Source organism: Poromitra crassiceps (assembly GCF_964638095.1).
Source record: "Poromitra crassiceps genome assembly, contig: HAP1_SCAFFOLD_132, whole genome shotgun sequence".
NCBI lineage: Eukaryota > Metazoa > Chordata > Actinopteri > Beryciformes > Melamphaidae > Poromitra > Poromitra crassiceps.
Genome location: NW_028152229.1, coordinates 355,001 through 380,056, shown reverse-complemented (window position 1 = coordinate 380,056; position 25,056 = coordinate 355,001). Strand labels below are relative to the sequence as shown.

The following is a 25,056-nucleotide window of genomic DNA, read 5'->3' as shown; positions in this document are numbered from 1 at the left end:
CTTGGCTCCTCGATGGCAGCTGCTGCCTGTCTCTCGTCTGAGACAGAAGCAACACGGAAAAGAGGATCTCTTTTCTCGTTTGGAAATGGCAAAAAACACATCACATCATGTCTTACAGAGTTGACCATCATTCTCCATCATTTTCACTGAATACTTGTAATGTATTTGGCATGAAAATGAGGGTGGGGGGATATTGAATATAGGCACAACATTTCAGCTGCAATACAAAAATATTGGTATTGTTTTTCAAAAACCTTTCCAATTTTTTTTGTCTCATTTATTTATTTATTTATTTTTCCACTCATTCTCCTGGTTATGAGACATTGCTGAAGGCTGCACATGCAGCTGCATGACTGATAGGCCAGGACCACAGGTAAACAGGTGCTAACCTCTGTCTGGATATGCCCATGCTCAACTAACAATACACTGCTATGCAGTGGGAGCCTTCGCATGGTCTCGGCCTATTAGAAAATGGTTCTGGCAGAATTTCATTTCATTTTGAATAATAAGCAATTAGCCATGACAGGTCGGAACAGCTGAGAGGCATCGTTAGGAATGATTGTGAAGCAGTGGTAACGCGTCATAAAAAAAGAACACAGATGTTCAGTTCACTATTTATTTTTAATCAGCAATTAAATAATATTACCGTAGTTAAATGATATTCTTCTGGGAAGCAATATAGTTATGTTGGTATGGATATTTTTTTGTGGGCATAGATGTATGGAATGAGATTAATGAACTCGTCTGCTTTTTCTCAAGTCCCTAGATGTGTCTCTGAGAACTCAGTATCAAATTTTAAAGCTGAATTTGAAATTATGGTAGATTTATTTATTTTATTTTATTTTTTAGGTCAATGGTTCAGTATGAGCATGATACATTCACAATTAGACTATTGAAATGCAGTCTCTGCTGGCACTAATGGCTTTCCATATGGCTGTGTGTTCATCAGGTATTGATCAGGTATCAAATGGATTTCACTCTAAACTGAGGACTGGAGTTACCTATTCAATAAAGTGAAGTTTGAAAGAGTCAATGTATAACAACAAACTTGATGTCTGATGCACTGTACCAATGGTTCTCAAAGTGGATAAAGGAGTTTCAGGCATTCCTCCATGCAGCAAAATCAGCAAAGATGAATTTCTCTCTTGTTGACTCAAAAATATTCCCAATTAGAATATGTACACTACAGTATAGTGAATGACTACACTATTATAGTCATCCGTTTCATTCTCACCACTCTCTATAGCTCACTATATGTTGCTGCATCCAGAGGAGCACCCAGTGACTGTATTTACTGTATCTTGTGTTCTCCAGGGAGGTGAAGTATCTGAACATCAAAGGAAGCCTGGTGGATGAGCACACGGTTTAAGGGCTGACTACCGGTAGTCTCGCTAGCCAGCCTCCCCTCCCTTCACTCCCTTCAGGAGGACTAAGGGCTGACCAAAGCAGGGAATGAGGTGAGATGATCATTTACATAAAATGCATTTATTTATTTATTTAACCAATTAGTCCCGCTGAGATTGAAAATCAAAGATTTGCATAAATACAATGACTAAAATACAATCAAAATGGCATAAATCACTTATCAATGTTGTCACTCTGTTTGTTCCCAGTGACTTTTAACCAGTGATTTTGATTTCTGCTGTTGCTAGTTCTGTACCAAACAAACTCTGACCTTAAACCAAGACGTCCGTGTATACTTTAGTTGATTTATTTTGCATTGTATATATTCCGTATATTCTTGTACTATAACAGCCATTCTTAAAACAGACTGGAATCTTATTGGCTGAGAAAAGAAAAAAACTGGCTTGGTGGACCAGTAAGAGGATATATTTCATCTGTTCATGTTTTCCTATGTAATGTTGATTTATTGCAGAACCTTTTTTAAATGCATTACAAAAGCACTTTTTTTTTTTGTAAGTGCAAAAACACTCGTGTGAGTAAAAAAGTACCATAATAATAATAATAGTATTTTAAACGACCTTAACACATTCAGTGCCACAGCGCTTCAGTAAAATTGTCTGGAGCCTGTGCCAGATTCACTTCCATTCAGTTGAAAACAGCTATAGAATTTTTTCTATTATGGCTATATTAACGGGGCTGGACTTTAATGAAAGATTGAACACTCCTGCTTCTTCCAAAGAAGAAATTTTGTTTCTAGACAGTTCCATTATGAAATTACAGCCTCTCAAAAAAGTGCACTTTCAATGGTTTTCTGTCGTTTTTTTTTACTTTCCAAGTTATAGGCCCTTTTATGAATACCTTTTGCACTCTAATTTCGACCACATTCACTGACTCTGGCTGGTGTTTTCTGATGTGGTGGCGTGTGGTGTGGTTTCTGTGAAGCCTGTGTGACACACACACCTCTCCCCCCCCCCCCCCCCCCCCTCCCTCCCCCCTCTCCCTTCTCCACCTCTGAGCTGCGGGCTCCTCCCACACGCACAGTTTGTTTTCTCGTTTTTGCCCCGGACAGATCCCAGCGCGCATCATTTCCTTGATGGGCAAACGCGACTGAACGAAAAGGCATGGCCGTTCGGCTTCGGATGCTGCCTTTCTAGGAAATCGTGTGGAGATAGATAGAAGCATAAGAGCTCAGTTGTGAGCGCGGATGCAGCCGAGCCCACTCTCCGCTGTAGGCAGAGCAATATATACGGCGCTGGCAGAAAGCATGCATCGGTTTCCACTTTCTCCGCTGTCTCCTGTACAAAGTAAAGGATCTGAGGTGGGTGGAGCAGCTCCTGTGACGATGTTTAAGGTGGCGCCGTGTGATCCCTTGAAGGGATTCATGCTCACTGGCTAGGTACGACCTTAAACAGCAGAATTATGGAATAATATGAATTATGATTTTAGGACGTCCACAGACGTCCTTGGCACTCCTCGTTACTTTTTTTTAGGACGTCCACAGACGTCCTTGGCACTGAATGTGTTAACGTCTCGTGTCCTGATTTATAGCCTCTTAGGGTGACTGGTGCTTTTGTGTGCTGTCATTGATTCCCTTCTGGGGGGAAACTGTTGTTTGAATGTGGGGGGACGCTTGAGTCAATATGGCCGGGGGCCAAATTGGGGGTTGGGCGATGAGGAGCGGGCGGGGTGCAAAAAGTGTTCAGCAGCTCTGCACGGCACGGAGAGCCCAGTGAAGTGATGGAGAGTCCTTTAAGAGTGGGAGGGCGGAGTGTTGTCGTTAATTTCCCAAGGGCAGGGGTTCTTAAAATCTGCTGTCAAGCTCCGAGAGCAACAGTCGTTAAAACTACTGATGTGCCTGTCATGTGACTGATGTCATGTGACTGATCTGCAGTGGGTCAGCGACCCTTTTAAGGCCCCAAATCACAATATTTAACAATAATTGTAGCCCATAGCTCCAAGATGCAGTTTGTCCATTATTCTGGCATGAAATCACCGTTTTAATAGCGAGTGAGTTTGACTTGATACATGAAGAGAAGACTCAAGACTTGGGTTCTGGTGACTTGGGACTTGTGCTTTGATGACTCGAAAAGGTTTTTAAAGTCTTGACTTGAGATCTTGAGTCTGTGTGTAAAATGACTCAGATTGAAAGTGATGAGATTTGTTCCAGCAGACCACTGGATTCAAATTCTGATTTCTGAATTTGTATGGAATGAGTGAAATTGAAAGTCAGATTCAGATTCAGATTCAGATTCATTTATTTAAAGAATGGGACTTTACACATTAATGAACAGTACAGCCGTACAGTAAATATGCCAAGTTGTAGCCCAAGGGCTAGTTTCCACCTGTAGTCCCATGGCAGGTTGATGTAATCATGAAAGCGAAAGAAAAATTAATAATACAACAAAGATTAAAAGTACAGAAGTACTATCATCATACAAAGTGATGATAGAAATCAAACTCATGATGTTCTTACCAAGTTTGTATCCTATTAAAACCATATTGCATTGAAAAGTCCTCAATATTTCGTTTTCTTTACAATATTAACTTGATTACTGGACTCTTGATTTGTTCTGGCTTGACTTGCTGGTCTAAAAGTATACTTGGGACTTTCTGGACTTTCTGGACAAAATCATATCTTGGACCAATGGGCTTCTTCTGTGACCCTAATGTGGACTGAACTGGGGGTCCTTGATATGAAAAAGGTGGAGAATCATTGCATTAGATTTTTCTTTTTTCTTTTTCAAAATTGCATTTTCACATCCCATCTTAGTTAAAACCATTTCACACACCCCTGTTATGTTAGGACGATAACACACGTGCATCTATCAGAACAGAAAGAAAACCAATCAAATCTATCAAATCTTATCAAATCAGATGGTTCACCAGGCTGGGGAATATTCAGCCATGTTGGAGTGGTGTGTTGTGTGTTGGGGGGGGGGGGGGGGATGTTAAAGAAAACAGCTGTCGTAAAAGTGAAGAATATGCGTTTTAGAGCAGCGAGGGAGCACATTTTTTGAGCCTGACCCAGACCTGAGAAGAGAGACGGGAGTGTATAAGGAGAGACAGGAGGAGAGAGGGATGGGAGAGACCAAGGGGCATGAGGAAGACAAGAACAAGCAGAAGAGTTGACCCAGATCTGAGAATAAAGAGATAGGAATGTAAGGAGAAATGGACAGAGTAAAAAAAGGTATGAGAGAAACATGAGGATGTGGGGAAATGGAGAGATTAACCAAGAGGAGGACCAGAGGGTAGGAAGGAAAGAAATTAATGGATGGATGGATGAATGATCTCTCAAGCTATCACCCGCTCATGGGAGAACTGTGCCCTTGTTATTTCTACATCTGACCACAAGGTGTCACTCTTTAGCCATTTCAACTGTATGTAGTTCTACCAGACTGTGGTTCTACTAAACTTTCTGCAAATCAACAATCTTAATATATTCACACTTTGGAGGGGTTCTATTTTCTTAAAAGTGCAGCATGTGTCGCATTTTTTAAACACCAACATCACTCTAGCTAATTGTGATCCCTTGGTATAACTACTGTAAAACAAATTAGACCCTGGTGGAGACAATATTATGGTCACTTCTATCTCACACCAGCCCAGGGTCAGACTCATTGACTGTACATAATGTCAGTGGTCAGACTGTTTCTCAAAGTGAAGACTACATTTCCCATAAGCCTTGTTGCAAGAGGATGTTTGCTTCTTTGGTGTCTGTCTTTAAAGTTGTGCTTGATGTTACAGGTTGGCAGTGGCAGGGTGACATCACCTGGAATCAGAGATGGTAGTTTCTATACACTGTACCACATGTCAAGTGATCATGTGAATGATGTTTACAATGCATCACAGTCATGATAGGAAGGTTTCTAATGTTCTCAGGAGACGTTACAAAGGCTTTCAGAGCTCATAATGGTTTTTGCACCATCATTACATAACATATATTACCCTTGAATACCTTAACTAACACATTCACACAGAAGGTGTTAATGAAACACGCAAGGCAAGGTATGTAGAAACATTATTTTTTAATCTAAAAACACAAAAACAGATACATTAAAACAATCAGAAAAACATTTTAAAAAAGTGCAACATAACAAAAGTATTTACATGTGACTCCCCAGCAGGGAATGATAATCCGATAGACTATATATTATATAGTCTATCGGATTATCATCCCCCGCAGTATGCTGCTCGCCCTGTCACGTCCAGTCCTGTCTGTGGCCTTCTCTACAGGGTCCCTCACAAAGCTGTTCCACAGACGAAGAGTCTCATCAGCCCCAATCGTAGCACATGTGGAGTTGTCTGGGCTCAGAGTGGCATGAAGAACTCTGTCATCGTGTCCTAAAAGAAGAGAAAGTGCATTTATTATCTTAGAACAGCAAAAGCATGAACAACAAGACTGCTTTGAAATGTTAGCTGGTGGTTCCCTTTTAAAAAGCCCCAAGTATGGGGCGTCCGGGTAGTGTAGCGGTAGACTCCCTGCCCACCAACACGAGGGTCACAGGTTCACGCCCACGTGTTACCTCCGGCTTGGTCGGGCGTTCATACACGCACGATTGGCTGTGTCTGTGGGTGGGAAGCCGGATTGGCGGTATGTGTCCTGGTCACAGCGGAAGGGGACTGGAAGGGAACTGGTGGGAATAGCGTGAGAATCTGGGGGGAGAAAATGTCTGGGCGAGTATCAGACAAGTTTTAAGATTCTCCCCCCTTCTCTCCACATTGTACTTGGCCAATTTCCCCTGCTGTCCCGGTCATTGCTCCACCCCACGAGCCGAGTCTTTTCACACGACACAGAGTTTCACCAGCGTGTGAGAGGATCACGCTATTCCCCCAGTTCCCCTCCTGTTTGACTTCAAACCTGCAACCTTCGTGATGATAGGCAGGGAATCTACTGCTGCACCACCCGGACACACCCACTGTCGTGACAAGAACTTACCTTTGAGCTCTGCAACTTTGGAGAGGGATGGGTACTTCCAGATAACAACCTTGTTGCTGTTGAGTCCATGGGTAGAAAGCAGCTCCTTGTAGTTGGGCGCAAACACCAGGGAAGAGATCTGAAAGGCAAAGACATCACATAGCTTAAGTCACAAAATAAAGAAAGTACACAGTGAATCATCGACTGACAGTAACCATCAACATCATACGAAGGGACTGGATGGGCTGAAAGTTGCACGGTTACCTGAGACTGAGTGTCAAGTGAGCTGATGCAGGAGCCACTGTTCACATTCCAGACGTGGATGTGTCGGTCACTGGTCCCACCTCCAGAAGCAAGGATGTTCCGCTGCCATGGACACCAGGCCAAAGCCTAAGACAAGATGGCAAAATAAATGAATACGATTGTCAGAATTCACAGCATGATCTGATGTACAAGTCCCACTGCCAGGGTTTAGAACCAGAGGTGCCCAAATGCTTTCCTATGAAGGGCCACAAATTCATCTGGAAGGAGGGCAGCGGGGCCAAAAATTAATACTGACGTTAAGTGAAAATGTGTTATATTTTTGTAGACTATTCTAATAAAAAAAATTTTTTTTCTCTGTTTAACAGTAATTTCATCAGTTAGATTTAGAGTTGATGGATTCCTTAGGTCTTCTAGTTTCATCTTCAAGTATCATCACTCTAGCTTTTTTTTTTTAAATGAGCCCGCCACAGCCTCTGAAAAACAATATTGTGTGTGTGTGTGTGTGTGTGTGTGAAAAATAGAGAGTAAAAACAACAATGTGGTTTGTTTGGTTGTCAGGGTGAAGCAGCTCACCTTGACGGCTCCTTGGTGCTGGTTCCAGCAGCGGAGCGACTGGCGGTGATTCACGCCGGGCCACACGTTCACCAGGTTGTCGGCGCCGCCGCTGGCCAGGTACTTCCCGTCAGGAGACCACTGCAGACCGCACACCTCGTCAGTGTGACCCCTCAGCGTGGAGACGTGGTGGTCCGCCACCCTCACATCATGGTGGTGGATGAGTCCTGAGCTGGAGCCACTGAGGGAGAGTGTAAAAAAAAATATATATATATATTTAAACACATTTTGCCCCCCGAGCCCCTCGTTAACTTCCTACCCTGTAGCCAGTGACAGTTATAGACACAAGTGTCGGACAGAGACTGTACCTGGTCAGAACGTGTTCATTCCAAGATAAGCAACCAACTCTCCCCACGTGGCCGGCCATGCTGCGTAGACGCTTCCGGGTCTCCACATCCCACAACTGAGGGAAGGAAAATATAAGAACAATTATTTTCTTAACCCATTGATACCTGATGCAGCATTTGCGTGTATATCCCTCATTTGTGTGCGTATCCCTTTAAGACGGCGAACCGCGTTAACTTAAGGGATACACACACAAATGCTGCATCAGGTATCAATGGGTTAATGCAGGAATAAACCAAGTTTCCAGTACATTAGAGTGCACTCTGTAATGAAGCCAAGACTCAGTGGTGTGTGTGTGTGTGTGTGTTAGCCTGCTCACCTGAACTTTGCAGTCACTGGTGCCGATGGCCAGGTAGCGAGCCTCTTTGGCCCACGACACTGAAGTGATGTAGTCCTCTCCTTCACCATCCATCTTCATGAGCTCAGTGACGTCTCCCTGACTGTGATCCCACACGTAGACACTGTCACCGAGAGCCACAGCAAGAAGGTCGCGACTGCCCCAGTCAAGTAGACTCAGATCTGGGAGAAGTGGGACCAAATGAAAGCTTGTTAAGTACAAAAGGGCTCCCCCCCAACAACCCAATATGCAAACTTTATATTTATTTATTTTATTTATTTAGAAATTTATAAAGATATGAAACTTGAGAAAAGCAATCAAATCTTGACAAGCATCCAAAACAATTAATTGCAGGGATGCAAACTCATGCAGAGTGATAAAAGGTGACATACACAAAACCACTCAGAACTAATTAATGATTTCTGAGTGGTAATATAAATCAATGAATGGCCTAATTATTATTATTATATTATTATTATTATTATTAGACCATTAATTGACTCTAATACCCATGTCACCAGGCCAACAACTAAACCCAAAAACCCAAGAAATGCATGTACATTACTAGGAATAAATCACCACTCTTTGCCACCCGCCCAGTCATAGAAATATGAAGTTAGATGAGAAACTCACAGAAATCATTCCTGAGCTCAGGGCAATCAAGGATTCGGTCAGCAGCAGTTGATATGTGTCTGGTCTTCTTGACACAAGCTGGGGCCGTGGCTTGACTGGAGAGGACTTTCACATTGTTCCGCCGATAGCCTGTAAACTTGTCCTGATAGCCTGTAAATGAGAGGAAAACGAATTATACACCGTTCACTTTCCCTGCTCGGGTCGTCATACAGTTGCACGACAGCATCAGTAATGTAAAATGCTATACCTCCTGGATCAAACAGTGGCTTCCCTTCCAGGTTCAGGATCTTCGCCTCTTCAATGTCGAACCCATTGAGTGCGACAGACCAGGCTTTCCGGTTCTCCTGCAAAAGACACATAGCCTAGTCAATAACATGCCTATAAAATACAGGCCAGACATACTGTAAACTTTAAAGTATCAAAGCAAACTGACCAGTGCTCCCATAGGATCTTTTGTGTCGACAGGATCAGCCTCCTTTGTCAGAAGGAAGTTTGCCACCTCCATTTGTTTGGGATTTCTGGTGGGAATGAAGCGGTCGCCTCCAACATTGGAACAGGTGCGTTTTTTGCCTTTACATAGGAGAAGTATTTCATTGGTTAACAGTTTTCAGAAACTTTTACTAAAAGAGATCCAACACCACAATCTGTTTGACAAGTCTGCTGAAGACTAAACATTATACTGGAAGGCATCCATACAAATTATATTTCAATCATGTGAGCAAGTTACCTGGAGTTTTCCTCCGCGTTTTGGCAGGGGACAAAACATTTGGAGGCGTTGAGTCGCTGGCCTCCTTTCGCCACCTCGCCATGTTGGTGATCCTCATGTCGTTATGCAGCAGTCTGAAAGTAGCGTAAACGTTCGCTAGCATGAGAGACGAGGAGAGCAGTTAACGCTATTTAACATGTTCATTCACATTTAGCTCAAATGTAAACAGTAAACTGGTGGGCTTAACCAGTTGACTTAAGTTTCATTTCATGAAAAATAGCAGCAGTTACATTCGTTAGTTAACCGTAAGGTTCATTAGCTAACCATACTACTCAATGTCAAATTTGCTAAACTACATTATGCTACCGTTGTGTGAAGAAGACATGGTCGTCCGTCCGCCTCGAATTGGAGCCGTCTCGCCGTCTGGCGGCGCCAGCGAGCCCTACATGCTAACGTTAACGTTAGCATAGATGTAGCGTTCGTTAGCTCACAACTTACAGTAACATACTGTACAGATTTACTGATGACATTAATCCACTATTAAATGCAATGTTTTGTCTTTTAGCTTGTAGAATTCACTAACCTCTCTGAGAAGAAATGTGCTCCAAGTCGTTTGTCAGTAGTTTGTTGTTGATAGTATGATTACTCGCTCTCTCTCTCTCTCTCTCTCTCTCTCTCAATTTCCAACACGTTATATCAAGAGTTTGTAATCATATGACGGGGAAGGCTTGCGCCAGCGTTTATATCTATTTTTTAAATGCCGAAAGCGGTGCGGTGATTGGTTACTGTAACAACGGCGAAAATGCATGTATGTGATTGGCGTAGAAAACCTCGTTGGTTCGCCTCCTCGGGACGGGCCATGGAGACGCGAAAAATGGGGTAGGGAAAATTTGTATCGCCATCTAGTGGCAAGTTAAATCACAACAATAACATGGCATCATTCAGCAAGTAATCAGCAGCTACCACTGACTCCCATTCATTTTTCATAGCAGTTTCAGATTTGCCCGATTCAAACTAGCCTATCAAAAAATGTCAAAGAAGCATTACACAGTTGAATCCAAGAATAAAGGAGTCCAAAGTCTAAATTATAGCTGTATGGAGGCTTTAGAGTGCATAGTGTTTATGTAGGCCTACCTTTAAAATACTGATAATAATATGTAGGCTATAATGTGCATTTGATAGGCTAAATAAAATCAAAGACTTCTGACACTGAGTGTTTAACATTAGGCCTAGCCTAATCAATCAATCAGTCAGTTTTATTTTGAGTGCAAAATCACACCAAGGTGTCTAATTAATAATCAATTAAAAGAAAATTAACAGCGAATAATTAATAATAGCCTACAATGAACATAACAAAAAAAGTTAATGGTTGAATATAATGATGAATACAACTCGATCATAGGCTACTAGGTTTATAAAATGCTGGGCTTTAGTAGGTTCTTAATCATACAGGTCTTCATTAGATGTGATCTCAACAATGTTAATAATTAAAGGTGATAAGAGACTGATGATACATTTTGTTTCCATGCTGTAGGGCCAAGAGTCGTTGATCAAGTAGATCTACTTGATCCAGACTCGAGTCTGGCAAGCGAGAGACTATTGAACTGATCCCTATAATAGAGGATGACTGATAAATCGAGCTGCTCCTCTGACCCAGCTGGAGAGATTACCGTAGCTCATGACTCGACTGATTTTCCTGGCATGGGAAACACATCCTGCCGTTCAGCTCCTGCAATGCAGCTATACAGACCGAAAGTTACGTTTGCCTTCAAAATAAAACTAACGTTCACCGCGTAAAACATTGACCTCAATGTTAGAAAAAGGAGAAGGATTAGCTATGGTACACACAGAACACCAAAAGTGATAAATATTATGATGCTAATCGGACGTTTAGATTATACGTGAAATGAAGCTAAAATAAACGTCTTCTTTTTTGTTAAAGATAATTCGCATAAATACCGGTTTTATTTTGAAAGTTCTGATCGGAATTCTCATTATCAATCTCATTCGTTATTTCGGCTAACTTGACAGTAGTCTGACGTCCGCACAGAAAAGCTGGCAACTTTACAAGACAAAAACAAGGCGGGGAGTGGATTACTTTACGCTGTTTACTCATTGTACGTGTCCAAACAAAGTAGTTTATAGTGTAACGCTGGAGGACGGACTGGTGGGGGTATATGCCGGTGGGTCAACGGGGTGGGACGAGGGGGAAGCTTTTAGGTGTAACACCGTTCTGTTGTTGTTCCGGTAGAGTCTGAAAGGAGAGACGCGCTACAAGTAGCATGCAGGCTACCGAAACTGGCTGTTGTCTATGCAAGTTATCGGAGCACCTCCAACTCCCGGGTTACTCTGTGAGCTGCGGCAGGGAATAAATAACACTCACGTGAGGTAAAAGTGTAACTTGTCCGTCTCTGTCTATCGGCTAGCTTAGTTAGCCACACCGCAATGCTACAATATGATGGCAGGCTTTAGAGCAGCTCATGGGTTTTAAAAACCGTCGTTTTCGGAGAGAATGACGCAGGATTTCCGAGGAGCAGTCTTCAGTGGAGCGAAGACATAACTCTGCTCTGTGTTGACATAACAAGCAGCAGCCTACAGTAAAGACGACGCTGAGGCTAATCACAGTCACAAGATAGACTTCTGAGCAGAGCAAGCTAACGCCTGGGCGACCGCTGCTTCTTCACAGGTACCGTCAGGCCTTCTTTTCTTATCTCTCTGTCTTATTACTCGTTTTAACGCCAATACCGCCGTCGTAGCTAACAACAACAACGGTTATTTTGTGAGTTTGTTTGACGGGTAACGTTGTCGTTTTGCTCTCACGAGAATAATACCGGTAGCTAGGCTAATAACGATTCAAGCTAACGATAGGCTTTGAAGCAGCTAACGTTAGGTTTTCATCAGCTGGTGTGGGTGACTTATTGCGGAAACTCGAATATTGTAACGTGAGTTACTAAAGTAACGTGTTGAGGTAACGTTACTTGTAATTCATTTGACCACTCTTTAACTACTTGGGCATTACCATTTTATGCTCGGTGATTTTTTTTTTTTACTCCACTACCTTTGTTTGAAAACGTAGTTTAATAACGTTAGCTACTTTACAGATTCAGATTAGAGTGCAAAATTAATTCAACTAGCTAATCAGTTGTGATGCCTTCATTATAGATGACTGTAAGCTAATACAGTTAATGTTATGTGGAAAATCAGCCCACCTTCCATCTAAACATGAAATGCTTACACACGAATAAACCAATCATTATAATTCAATTATTATTCTGAAATAATTCTGCATCGTGAGCCTGCAGTTGCTTAAAGTACATTTTGATGCCAATAACTTTTGTACGTTTACTTAGCATTTTGAATGCAAGACTACCGCATACCTCTGTTACTTGTGTAACAGAGGTATGTTTATACTGTGGTGTTTCTACTTTTACAAGATCGAAGAAGAAGAAGTACTTCTTCCACCACTGCCTACCACCTTGAAGTAGTAGTAAGTTTTCATCTGGTGTGGGTGCTGTCAGACACCGGTTACTTACAACAGAGGCACTATATTAATAGCACTTCTGCAGAATAAGAGCGGAACTAGTTGCTAAACTTCCCTCGAAGTAACTGCCTTCATCATTACTGTCCGCCGAGTTGGGGGCTTGTTTTGGTGACTGGGCCAGCTGTGGTCCGGAGGCTGTTTCACAAGAGGCGGGGGAGGCTGTTTCACAAGAACCCGCTGTCATTATTTTCATCAATACAGAGGAAAGACAACTAGTTTTTCCCTGCAGACAGTCGCTGTTTGCTGAAGCCGCACAACCTTTTGGTGACAATGTTTAAATATTGGACGAGTTTGTATCAGAAATACACGTCTGAAATCATAGGTAACGTTACAGTAAAACTACTGTGTAGAGGCAAGTCCAGATGCTGCTTCACAAAATGACCCCCCTTTTATTTTGTAAACAGAATTCAGAAGGATGGACAACTCCGGATACAGCACGGGGAGTTTTGACGGCCTTCATCACCCCAGTGACGATGACGACGATGAGATGGTGGACATTGCTGGAGCCACGCTGGACTTCTCCGGCACGGACGACGTCCCTCCCCTCAGCTCAGCCTCAGGTAAGCCGGCTGCGACCAGGGGTTCACTACGTGGATTTGCTTCATTCAAATATTGCGGTGGGCTTTTGGGATGAACGACTTTTGGGATGAACAGGTTCTCTTATCAAACCTGTGCAAACAAGTGAGTGTGAATGCTGTAACATTGTGAAAACCATTTTAGAATGATCCTATGACTAAAATGTCACAGAAAAACGATCCCAGTGCCTAGGAATATAACAGCATAGTGACAGCATAGGAGAAAACAACAACATATCATTTCCTTTAAGGTCATTGTAGCTTCAGTATTGAGTAGCACAGTTTTGTTGCACTACATTTGCATATTAAAACAAGCATAAAAAGGCTGTTTTGTAGGTTGACAGAATGTCTGCAGGTCCTTAAAAAGTTGGATAAAGTACTAAGTTACCTAGATTTAAGGCATAAAAAAGTATTAAAATGCATTAAATGCAGCCATGCCGGTATTATCTTTTCACCATGCAATGGCAGGTTTCCTAAGCTGCATGTCTACTCTTAGCATAGAGAGAACAGGGTTAGGGGTTCAATAAATATGCATCGTATCCGTTTTGCTAATCACAAATTAATTGGACTTCATATCCATCAACAACTAATGACCAGTTACCACTTGTCATTTATAGTTTCAGAACTTTCAAAAGAAGTAGGCTGGTGGTTACGGCAGCCTTGTTTCTTATTTGATTATTTATTTTCAATTGGTCTTAAATTAAAAGGGTCCAGTGTGTCTATCTATTTGTTGTTTCTAGTGGAAAGGCCTGTTGCAGGCTAGGCGTTTGTGGCGTAGGCTAGTGGAAAGGCCTGTTGCAGGCTAGGCGTTTGTGGCGTAGGCTAGTGGAAAGGCCTGTTGCAGGCTAGGCGTTTGTGGCGTAGGCTAGTGGAAAGGCCTGTTGCAGGCTAGGCGTTTGTGGCGTAGGCTAGTGGAAAGGCCTGTTGCAGGCTAGGCGTTTGTGGCGTAGGCTAGTGGAAAGGCCTGTTGCAGGCTAGGCGTTTGTGGCGTAGGCTAGTGGAAAGGCCTGTTGCAGGCTAGGCGTTTGTGGTGTAGGCTAGTGGAAAGGCCTGTTGCAGGCTAGGCGTTTGTGGCGTAGGCTAGTGGAAAGGCCTGTTGCAGGCTAGGCGTTTGTGGCGTAGGCTAGTGGAAAGGCCTGTTGCAGGCTAGGCGTTTGTGGCGTAGGCTAGTGGAAAGGCCTGTTGCAGGCTAGGCATTTGTGGCGTAGGCTAGTGGAAAGGCCTGTTGCAGGCTAGGCGTTTGTGGCGTAGGCTAGTGGAAAGGCCTGTTGCAGGCTAGGCGTTTGTGGCGTAGGCTAATTGCTAAATATGAGAAATGGAGTAGGAAGGAAAGGATGGCTCGCTGCATTGGTGGAACTTGAGTTAATTAATTTCAGAGTCCAATGCGTGTCCGTTGGTTGTCCAAGGTAGTTCTCTACTGATAAGATATATCTCCACTATTGCAGGGCTGTGTGTGTGTGTGTGTGTGTGTGTGTGTGTGTGTGTGTGTGTGTGTGTGTGTGTGTGTGTGTGTGTGTGTGCGTGCGTGCGTGTGCGTGTGTGCGTGTGCATGCGTCAATGAATTGCTTGCAGTCACACATCTTTGAATCATCAGTTACTCCACTCACTTTCTTGCTGTCTCTCTCGCTCTCTTTGTTTCTCTCTCTCTCTGTCACACACACTGGGGGAACATACTGTCACGTGTGTCAAACCGATTTAAACTATTTTGTCATGGTCTGACATCAAATCAGGAACTTATTACACTGTGACATACTGTCAAAACAACCATTGAAAGTGAGTACCGTAAATTCCGGACTATAAGGCGCACCGGTGTATAAGCCGCACCTGCAAAGTTGACTGTTTTTTACATATATAAGCCGCACCGGACTATAAGCCGCGGGTGTTTTGATGTTTAATTACCATATGTAAGGGTTCGTGCACAGAGGGGATTGTCGGGAAAGAGATGGCTGTTTGGGGAAGCTCCCATTTATTAACATTTCAACAAAACAAGTTGCATATTTGCATAACGTATTCAAGTGTTACCATTTAGTGCAATAGTAGCTACAGAACATGTACTGTGCTGTGTAAATTTAGGGGTCCTTGGCATGAAAAAGGTTGAAAACCACTGATCTACATTATAGCCTACAGTAGTACCATAACAAAAAACAAAGCTTACAGCGCTTGACGAGGCAATATCAATCGCTAAATTAAATGTGTTTTTTTTAAAGTGCAAAATAAAGTGCCTGTAACACGACAGTAAGCGCGTAAGCCTAAAGTTGCAGTAACACGGCTGCTTAAAATATACGGTAATCAGCCTACCAGAAAAGTCATTAATCCTCGTCTTCATCTTTTAGGCTAAGGTGCAGTACACGGCTGTAACCAGAAAAGTCAAGTCATTAATCCTCATCTTCGTCTTCTTCCTGCGTACTAAAACCACCAAAGTCCTCATCTTCAGTGTCGGAAACGAACAGGCTCAGGGTGGCTTCGTCAGCCACTCTCCTCTCTCCTTCGTTGTCGCTCTCAAAACCAACGAACTCCTCTTCGTCACTGTCGGAATCGAACAGCCTCTGAAGGCCCTCAGCTGTGGCGGCGTCCTCCTCTTCATCACGCAGCAGTCCAGCCTTTCGGAACCCGTTGGTGATCGTGGATGTTTTGACACTCCTCCACGCTGTCAGGATCCACTGGCAAACTTGAGCCTTCAGTCGGATCTGAACGGCACCTCGGCCGTCTGCTCTCTGTGTCAACACCCTGATGCCAAGGTTATGTGCTGCTGCTCGATTTCCTTCTTTCCTTCTTCTTCTCGCCGCCATCGTCGTAACACAGCCAGTTCTCCATCTTTTGAAGCATGATGTTAGATTACAACGAGCTAGTTGTGTGGCTTAGCCTTCCAAAATGTTGCCGTTAGTTTTTTAGAATGTAATACATAGAATTGGGAATGTTACATTCAATTTCATTCAGACTGTCTTTCAGGCTCAATCGCTGCCATTTTCCCCCCGGAGCGAGGGAGGGTGAGAGGAGGGAGGGTGTTTTACTGTAGTGGCTGAGAGAGAGTAGTGGCACAGTGCTCCAATCAGGTCGCGAGGCACATTTTTTGCAACATCATCCAATCAGGGTCTCGCTCTCGTAATGTCTGTCTTGCTCTCGTTCTGCCTCATACCAACATCCATAGATTTTGGAGGTTCCCGAGTGGCCGTTTGCTGAAAAAATCCATAGATAAGCCGCACCGTTATATAAGCCGCAGGGGCCAAAAAGGCCAAAAAACGGGAAAAAAGCCGCGGCTTATAGTCCGGAATTTACGGTAGTACTAGCATTATAGAGTAGCATTTGTATGAGTAGCCTGGTTAAGTTCCTCTTATGTAGAGCCCGACCGATATGGGATTTTTGAAACCGATACGATACCGATTTTAGGGAATAAAAAATTACCGATACCGATAATATCGGCCGATATATATATTTTTTTTATCATCAAATGTTTATCCCCCATTAGTGCTAATCCCCCATTAGTGCTAATTTTTTATTTATTTATCCTGGTTGCTGCTCCACCCTCTGCCGATCTGGGGAGAGCCGAAAACTGGCTCCATGCTTCCACATGGGCAGTTAGCCAGCCGCTTCTTTTCACCTGACAGGGGAAGCTTCACCGGTAGGACATAGCACGTGGGAGGATCACGATATTCCAACGAGTTCCCCTCCCTCCGAACAGGCGCCCTTAACTCATTCACCGCCAATGACGTCTTTGACGTGTTATCAGAAATAGCCCTCCCCGCCAATGACGTGTTTGACGTGTTTTTGTTTTTATTGGTGCAGCGCCTGCAGCAAACACTTGCCCAGCCTGTGACACAGACACAGGTCCCTGCCTTCAAAGGGTAGCCGACAGCACGCGATCAAACACATACCGCAGCTGTTGTTTTGAAATTGAGCAAGAGGAAAAGCAGCAAAACGGGTAACGCTTCCTTGTGCAGACAGGAGAAACGCCATTGAAACGCCCTCGGCGCGCTGCACGAGCTGGAGTCGCCTTCCTCTGTGCCAGCCAGGAGAAAACGGGAGAAAGTAATCAAGAGATGTGTTTGATCATCGGAGGAATGAGGAAATGATCGATCAGTTTGCGAGGGCGGTGAGGACGTGTTGAATAGCCGAGGGGAAAACGGGAACGATCATAGATATGACAGGGAGACATGGACGAGGACGGGTGTACCAGAACAAATCAAAATAAACACAGGAACAGCTAGGCAGCAGCGGGCAGAAGGCAGTCACAGCAGCCCGCTGTCCTTCTCAAGAGCTCTTCAGTTGGTTCATGAAATCGCTGGGCTGCGTGCCCTCCAGTGTTGCTCCTGGCCAATCCCAGCGCCACAGGGCGTGGTTATTGCTTATCCTATGTGGGGTTAGAAATCTAAAAGGATCGTGTGTGTGTGTGTGTGTGTGTGTGTGTGTGTGTCTGTCTGTCTGTCTGTCTGTCTGTCTGTCTGTCTGCACACTCACACCGAGTAAACTGTATTGTTGAATGTAAAAAAAAAAGCACTTCATGTGTATATATATATATATATATATTTTTTTTTTTTGTCATTTGTGTCCTAACGAATAATATTTACATGTCTGATGTCAATACAGTTCAAAATAAAAGAATTGAGAGTGAGTTATGCCTGAGATTGTGCCCTTTTACAAAAATTGCCTTTTCTCCTGTTTATTTTCTCTGGGAGACATTCTGGGGGAAAACAGGGTGTATATAAATGGCTATAAGTAGAGTACAGAACATGCTAAAAGCTCACTTTTTTTTTCCTGGTGAACCCAGAGACGTACATCTTCATTTTGAGGTATTGCAAATCACTCTGGTGCTAATAGATAATTTACTGTGGGTCTTGAAAGATGACCAACAATTATGAAAATCTTTGGCCTGTGCTAAATATTGGCAGTCCTAAACTGGCCCTGAATGAGTTAACGACCAGAGGAGGCACCACATCAGCAACCCTCAAATATCAAACACTTGACAAAGATATGATTGAGTTGACATGACTTGAAATATGTGATGTAGGCAGGATATTTTACAGCTTATTAATAAACTCAATGCAATGAAACAGTAAACTTAACTGGGAATTTAATAATTATAAATAACTAGAAATACAAAAACACAATAGAACAAATAGTTAAGAAAAAATATCAAATATACACAACATGCTGTCCATGCTGTCTATAACTTATATATATAAAAAAAAAAAAAAAAAAAAAAAATCGGCCGATAAAAAAAAAAAATATCGGCCGATACCGATATATCGATAATCGCCAATATCGGCCGATAATATCGGCGGGCCGATAATATCGGTCGGGCTCTACTCTTATGTGACTTCTGTACCAGAGCTGCGCGGTTCCTGCTGATCGTAATGTCAAACTCCTATTGGCCGGAGTTTTCAGTAGAGAAAAAAGGTTTTGCAGTCACTAGAGACGAGCTGCGTCTGACCGCTTTGTGCTTGTGTCATCATGATGTAATCCATATTTTCTTATTCCAGTGAACTGCTGGACTTAGAGTATACAGACTTACAGTATATACTGTATGTAGAGTGATATGTCGTTTACTACTTATTGTATGTTCTGCACTTGAAGAGAGCCATTTTCCATGTCAAAATGAATTGTGTTGTGACATATCTCCTGGCACCAAGACCACTTCCTTCCTGCATATTTGCTGTACTTGTTGTACTACCCACTTTAAGAATTCACATGTTGGGGCGTCTGGGTAGTGTAGCGGTAAAAGAACTTGCCTACTACAGCGGAGACGCGGGTTCAATTCCCGACAGCGGTACCTCCGGCGTTCCTATAGACACAATTGGCCGTGGGAAGCCGGTGGGATATGAGTCCTGGTCGCTGCACGAGTGCCTCCTCTGGTCGGGTGGGCGGGCGCTTGTTCCGGGGGGGGGGAGGAGAACTGGGGGGAATAGCATGATCCTGCCGTGCGCTACATCTTGCCTGGTGAAACTCCTCCATCATCCTTTCTGTAACAGGGACCGGTTTGGAACAGGGCTACTGTCTTTCATGATGTCACACCCTGGTGGTTGCTGCTGGTATTGTCATTTTGATGCATCTCTCTTTCCTCATCTACATGTAAACAGAAAGAGACCTCCTCCACCGAAGCCTAATACAACAACAACAGAACATTTCCCCATACGCCTTTTCGGTCTCCTAAAACACCACAAAGTCTACATTATTTCTTCTGCCAATAACCACGACTGTCCTGGATACTCCTGATGTCACAAGCCTCACCAAGACGGATCTGCCTGGGTTCCTGAGAAGACATGAGCATACTTCAACTGCATTAAAAGCAGACTGAACAAGATGTAAATGGCAAAGGAAGGAGCAGTCACTCACGCCCGCCCAGTCACCATGACATCACTTAACTGCATCCTCTTTCCTGATACGATCAAAACAACATCCAAGACAAAACATGATAGAATGACCTCCAGGTCCGTTCAGTACATGAACAAATATATGACTAAAAGATGACTTGGCTTTCCTACAACAGAGCGCTGCCACATGTTAATGAGCTGGTGATGTCACTGTGATGTCATCACCCTGAGTTTGGTCTTTTGCACTCGTCTAAACCGAGAGATAAGACTCTTTCCAGGAGGGGGAAGGCCAGGACATTTTTATCTGAACGGATATTGCTGCTGACGACTGAAAACCATTGACTGTATTTCCGCTGTCGGCTTTTCAGGAACAAAGAAACACAGGCTTGTCTTTATTTACAACCCTGTATTTTTTTATTATGTATGTATTATTAATATTATTATTATTATTATTATTATTATTACTTTTTTATTCTTTTCTGATTTCCCCCCATCTTTCTCCCCAATTGTACTCGCCTGGTCAATTTCCCCCTGTTGCCCTGGTCGCTGCTCCACCCCCTGCTGCTGATCTGGGGAGAGCCGTAGACTAGCACCATGCTTCCTCCGACACATGCGCAGTTGCCAGCCGCTTCTTTTCACCCGACAGTGGGGAGCTTCACCGGCAGGACGTAGCACGTGGGAGGATCGCGCTATCCCCACCAGTTGCCTTCCGCCCGACCCCCGACCAGGCGCCCTGACCGACCAGAGGAGGCGCTAGTGCAGCGATCAGGACACATACCCCCCAATCCGCCTTCCCACCCGCAGACACGGCCAATCTGCCTGTATGGACGCCCGACTATTCCCCCCTGTGTGTGTGTGTGTGTGTATGTGTGTCTCCTAACTGCTCATTAGTGCACACTGACAACCACTGCACACTGAACTTGGTCACCCATGAACAAGTGGAGAGTTTGTTTACAGAAGTTGCCACGTTACTGTTCACATGAGCCAGCGTTTTTTACTGCAGCTGTCATCGTTTCAACTTGTATAACCTTTTGCCTGCCTGGCCTTGTGGCACTGCAGCCTCATGCTATTCACCTTATGGAGCCCCACCCACTTGACCCGTTTGTGTTACGACTTCCTGTTCAAAACGTCGGCTGTTTTACCTCAAAGCAGAGATGGTCTCTCTGGTCAAAACTAGTGACTCACTGGAAGCAGGCTGCAGGGATAAGCTCTGACACAGGAAGTGTAAACAATCGCTTCCGATTGTGTTTACACTTCCTGTTAGTCTCTCAAGGCAGACTGTCTCTTCTACATGAGGTGAATAGAGAGGAGAGTTTACCTGTTACCTGGAGGGTTGCTGGTTCAAATACATGATGAGTGAACAAGACGTCGCCGATCCTTCCATCAGCATCTACTGCACCAACAAAGTGCTCTTGAGCAAGGCACAGACATAACCTGCTCAAATGGCAGTGCCGACTTGCCAACCGAGTCCCTGTTATTCAACACAGGCAGGCTAATTTGGCTGAAAATACTTATAAAACAAACACAAACTCAAACCAAACACATTTTTGAAATACTTTTGATTCCTTATACAGGAAAGTTGAAGGTGCCACATGTAGTATTTTGTGTTGATCACAATGTAAACCACATTCTTCTAAAACCCATTGCTTCCTGATGCAAAGATCAAGTTTCAAGCTTGAAGGAGAAGAATGGACATAAACCCTTGATAAAAACATTATGCACTCACACAAGATGAACATGCAGGTAGAATAGAATAGAATCGCACAACTGCATGGAATAAAGTTGTGTATTAACTTGGAAAGCAAAAGGTGGTGCTAATTTATTGATGTTAAAATGCTACACGTAGCAGTTAGCAAGTTATAGCCTACATTAGGGCTGCTCGATTAATCGAATTTTAATCTAGATTACGATTTGGGCTGTCCACGATTATGAAAACAAGATAATTGACATCAAACGATTTTGCGGCTCTTGTCTCTCTCGTTCTGTCTTGTGTTTTAAATCACGCGCACCCCTTCCTTTGCTCGGCCCCTCCCCCAAAGCCCAAAGCACACCAGCTCGAGTTGTGAATGACTGTCGTGTGAAGAGCCACGGCACGTCGCACGTTTCTCCTCCCCCACTCCCCGATCACAGAAAGAGAGCCGCTGGTCGAGAAGAGAGGTGAAACAACGTATGTGGGGTGGAAACACTATGGTTTCGCCGAGTTTAAAGGTCCTTACACTGCGCATATCTTGCACTGTTTGTTCCAAGTCTGTGCCTGTGATTGACAGGTGGGTCAAAACTCGCATCGCAATTCCGTGCTGTATATTCACATCGCTCTTGATGTGTAACTGATGTGTAACTTACACATCAAGAGCGATGCGAATATACAGCATGGAATTGCGATGCGAGTTTTGACCCACCTGTCAAGATATGCGCGGTCGTGGCATCACCCCGCAACACGACCTCTCCCTCTGTTTAATCACTTGAAATCCACTCACAAAGTGGTCTATGACCAAGAAATAACGCTAAATGAACAAAAAGACAAAGCCCCATCTAGTTACTCCTGCCACAACACAGTCATCGATTCAGGACACTCTTTACAATGCGACCGCATTGATATGATGCATGAATATGCATTCAACAGCTAACGATCTCACAGATACACATTAACAATAGCCTATTATGAACCTAAACGTAAGTCGCTTTGGATAAAACCATCTGCCAAATGAGTAATTTAATGTAGCCTAATGTAAACGAACGTTACTCAATAGCGTTCTCATTTGGTTAGATTTGAGGTTTAAGGACTACTAGTTCAGATGTTTACCAACATATTGAATGTAGATTAATAGTTGCAGTTGGTTGTGGCAGTTCACTGCAACATAGTAGGCCTACATATACTGTATATTTATTTTAGTTTTTATTTTATTTCTAAATCTTTGCACTTTTATTAATTATTTATTTATTTATTTATTTATTTATTTTCAATTATATCTAAAATCCAAAGACATCCAATGTTAAAAAGAAAAGCCAGTGTCAATGTTCAATAAATGCATGATATTCTCAATGTCAATGAGGTCAATAATCGTCTTAAATAATCGTGATCTCAATATCAATCAAAATAATCGTCATTATGATTTTTGCCATAATCGAGCAGCCCTAGCCTACATGCTGATGTCCTCTCTCCATCGTTAATATTGCCCAACTCATCTTCTGAAAATCTTCGTATGGGTCACATGTAAAGTGCTGGCTGCTGAGCGCACTTGAGCCCTCCTTGTCTTAACGTTGTACAGTGAAGGGGGAAGTGAGAGTGACTGCTCATGATCTGCACAAGAGCCGTTGAAACAAGTAGCTGTGCACGCATCTTCTTCCAGGAAGTCCTTTGAGCAAAACAAGCTGTGGAACTTGCAGCACTATGGCCCATTGCCAGATGGAAGTCTAGTAAAACTGACATGTTGTCATTTTGCATGATTAAAAACAAATATTGTCTTGAGTTCTATGCTTTCTTGTAATTGGATAGCACTTAAAAGGCGCCGCCTGTCAGTTTTTCTACCTGTGGAACGGTTGGTGTTCTATTTCAAACGTTCTAACGTTCTATTAGGACCTGCTGTATTCACCTTATTCCTGGAATTACGTTTCCCATGATTCTCAGCGGTTGCCGGTTGTCGAAAAATAGAAACGTGTGGTTTGCATAGCGGCGATATTTTACAAAAACTAGGTGAATGTCAATTCACTCGTACTGTATGGGCTTATTTTAGCCGAAATTACTAAAAATAGTATGTGATTGCATAGCGGCCGCTTTTGTTTTGAAGGCTAAACGTCCAAACCGGAACTCTTATTATTTGGTCATTGAACGGAGCTTTAGAGGTCTCTCTCTTTCAAGATTCAAGATATTGTCACTCCGTTTTGTACAATTATGCACGTGTGAAATTATTATGCAGGGGGACATCATTACAAGACATACAGTAGGTACAAAGTCACAACAATTATTATGATTGTTTTCAGTCTCTTTCGCTATCAACGGTCCTGGGCGGAAACAGGCAACAGCAGCTGGAAACAGGGAGGGAGGGTGTCATGGAAGCTCCCACGGTCTCATCAGGAAACTCGTGAATAGTCGCACGTTATCTGATTCTGCGCCAAAGAAGTACCGCAGGGATGACATATTTTAGTATGCGGAAGGCGGAAGTCCCGCATATGTTGTCTCTTCAGGGGAAAAGTCAACAGGGTTTTAGAATGGGGATTTTGCTTAAATATCTGTGGGTAACACGTTTATGGGAGTGGTAATTTGTGTTCAGCAGGATAATCTTCACAAACGTGACTTTTATGACTTTTGAAGCATTTTCTGAAACCTACCTATTCTAAACGAAGCCCCCCCATGGCCCACATCCCCCCTTTTATATATATGTGATGGGCAAGCTACTTGGAAAATGTAGTAAGCTAAGCTATCAGTTACTCTCGATTAAATCTAGCTAAACTACAATGAAGCTATCCCCAGAGAAATGTAGCAAGCTAAGCTACGAGCAACATGGCAATAGCAGCTTGCTACATCAAAGCTACTTTTTTTCTACATTGAATCAACTTCATGTCAAAGAACAACTTTCCACCAAACAAATAGGCAGGCAAAGAAAAATCTAATTTTGATTGTTTATTATATTATAAAACACACTGAAACTCTCACTGGCACAATATTCAAAAACAGACAATAAAACCTGAACATCTTCTTCATCACTGCCAGTGGCTCCCTCTGGCTCTGCCATCTTTCAAAGTTCGTTGCTGATGTGACTTCGCCAGCACATGACATATTTTGCCCTACCCTTAACCAATCGTCAGTATTCATTGCCTAAACCCAACCCAATCAGATGCAGAGTATTGCCGGGTCTTGCTGCAAGAGAGGCAAGGATGCTAAAAAGCAAGGATGACTTGTCCGTCATAATGGAACTGGAAGTGCTTTATTAGCTACACAGGCACACTTGACATATGCAATGTCTCCTCCTGTATAAACCAACCCGCAGCAGAAATCTCCACTGCGTGCTTTGCTCATGGATCTTCTCTGGCGAGTAGCTTGTAGCTTTTGCGGGAAGCTACAAGCTACTTGGGTCTATAAATAGCTTAGCTACTGAACAAGCTAGTTGGTTCAAAAGTAGTGAAGCTACCACCAAGCTACTGAGAAATGTAGTTAAGCTATGTAGCTTCGCTACTTGTAGCAAGCTACTGCCCAACACTGTATATATATATGTATATATATATATATATATATATATATATATATATATATAATAGATGGGATCGTTAACGCCATTAACGGCTGCGTTAACGCGAGACTCTTAACGCGCGATAAAAAAATTATCGCCGTTAATCTATTCTCAAAGTTGTCTGGTAGCAGGGTCCACTTATATTGAGCAGGCCATGATGATTATCACTTTAGAATGGAACAGGTATG

The 25,056-nt window shown here is 43.2% G+C and overlaps 1 protein-coding gene and 1 pseudogene across 2 annotated transcripts in view; one reads left to right on the top strand and one right to left on the bottom strand.

Moving 5' to 3' along the window:
* Positions 1-5,563: 5,563 nt before the first annotated feature.
* Positions 5,564-9,334, bottom strand: LOC310800902 (cell division cycle protein 20 homolog; the record flags this gene model as incomplete). The annotated part of the gene is made up of 10 exons (XM_083664787.1): positions 5,564-5,745; positions 6,341-6,458; positions 6,584-6,709; positions 7,157-7,376; positions 7,504-7,598; positions 7,860-8,059; positions 8,511-8,660; positions 8,758-8,851; positions 8,944-9,080; positions 9,238-9,334. 10 exons carry the CDS (start codon positions 9,332-9,334, stop codon positions 5,564-5,566), a joined length of 1,419 nt encoding a protein of 472 aa, XP_083520913.1.
* A 3,663-nt stretch (positions 9,335-12,997) lies between these two features.
* LOC310800919 overlaps positions 12,998-25,056 on the top strand; it is an 85,711-nt pseudogene continuing 73,652 nt past the window's right edge. The window contains exons 1-2 of the transcript in view: positions 12,998-13,079; positions 13,162-13,317. The product of the transcript in view is annotated as an uncharacterized misc_RNA (transcript). The remainder of the gene's footprint in view (positions 13,080-13,161; positions 13,318-25,056) is intronic.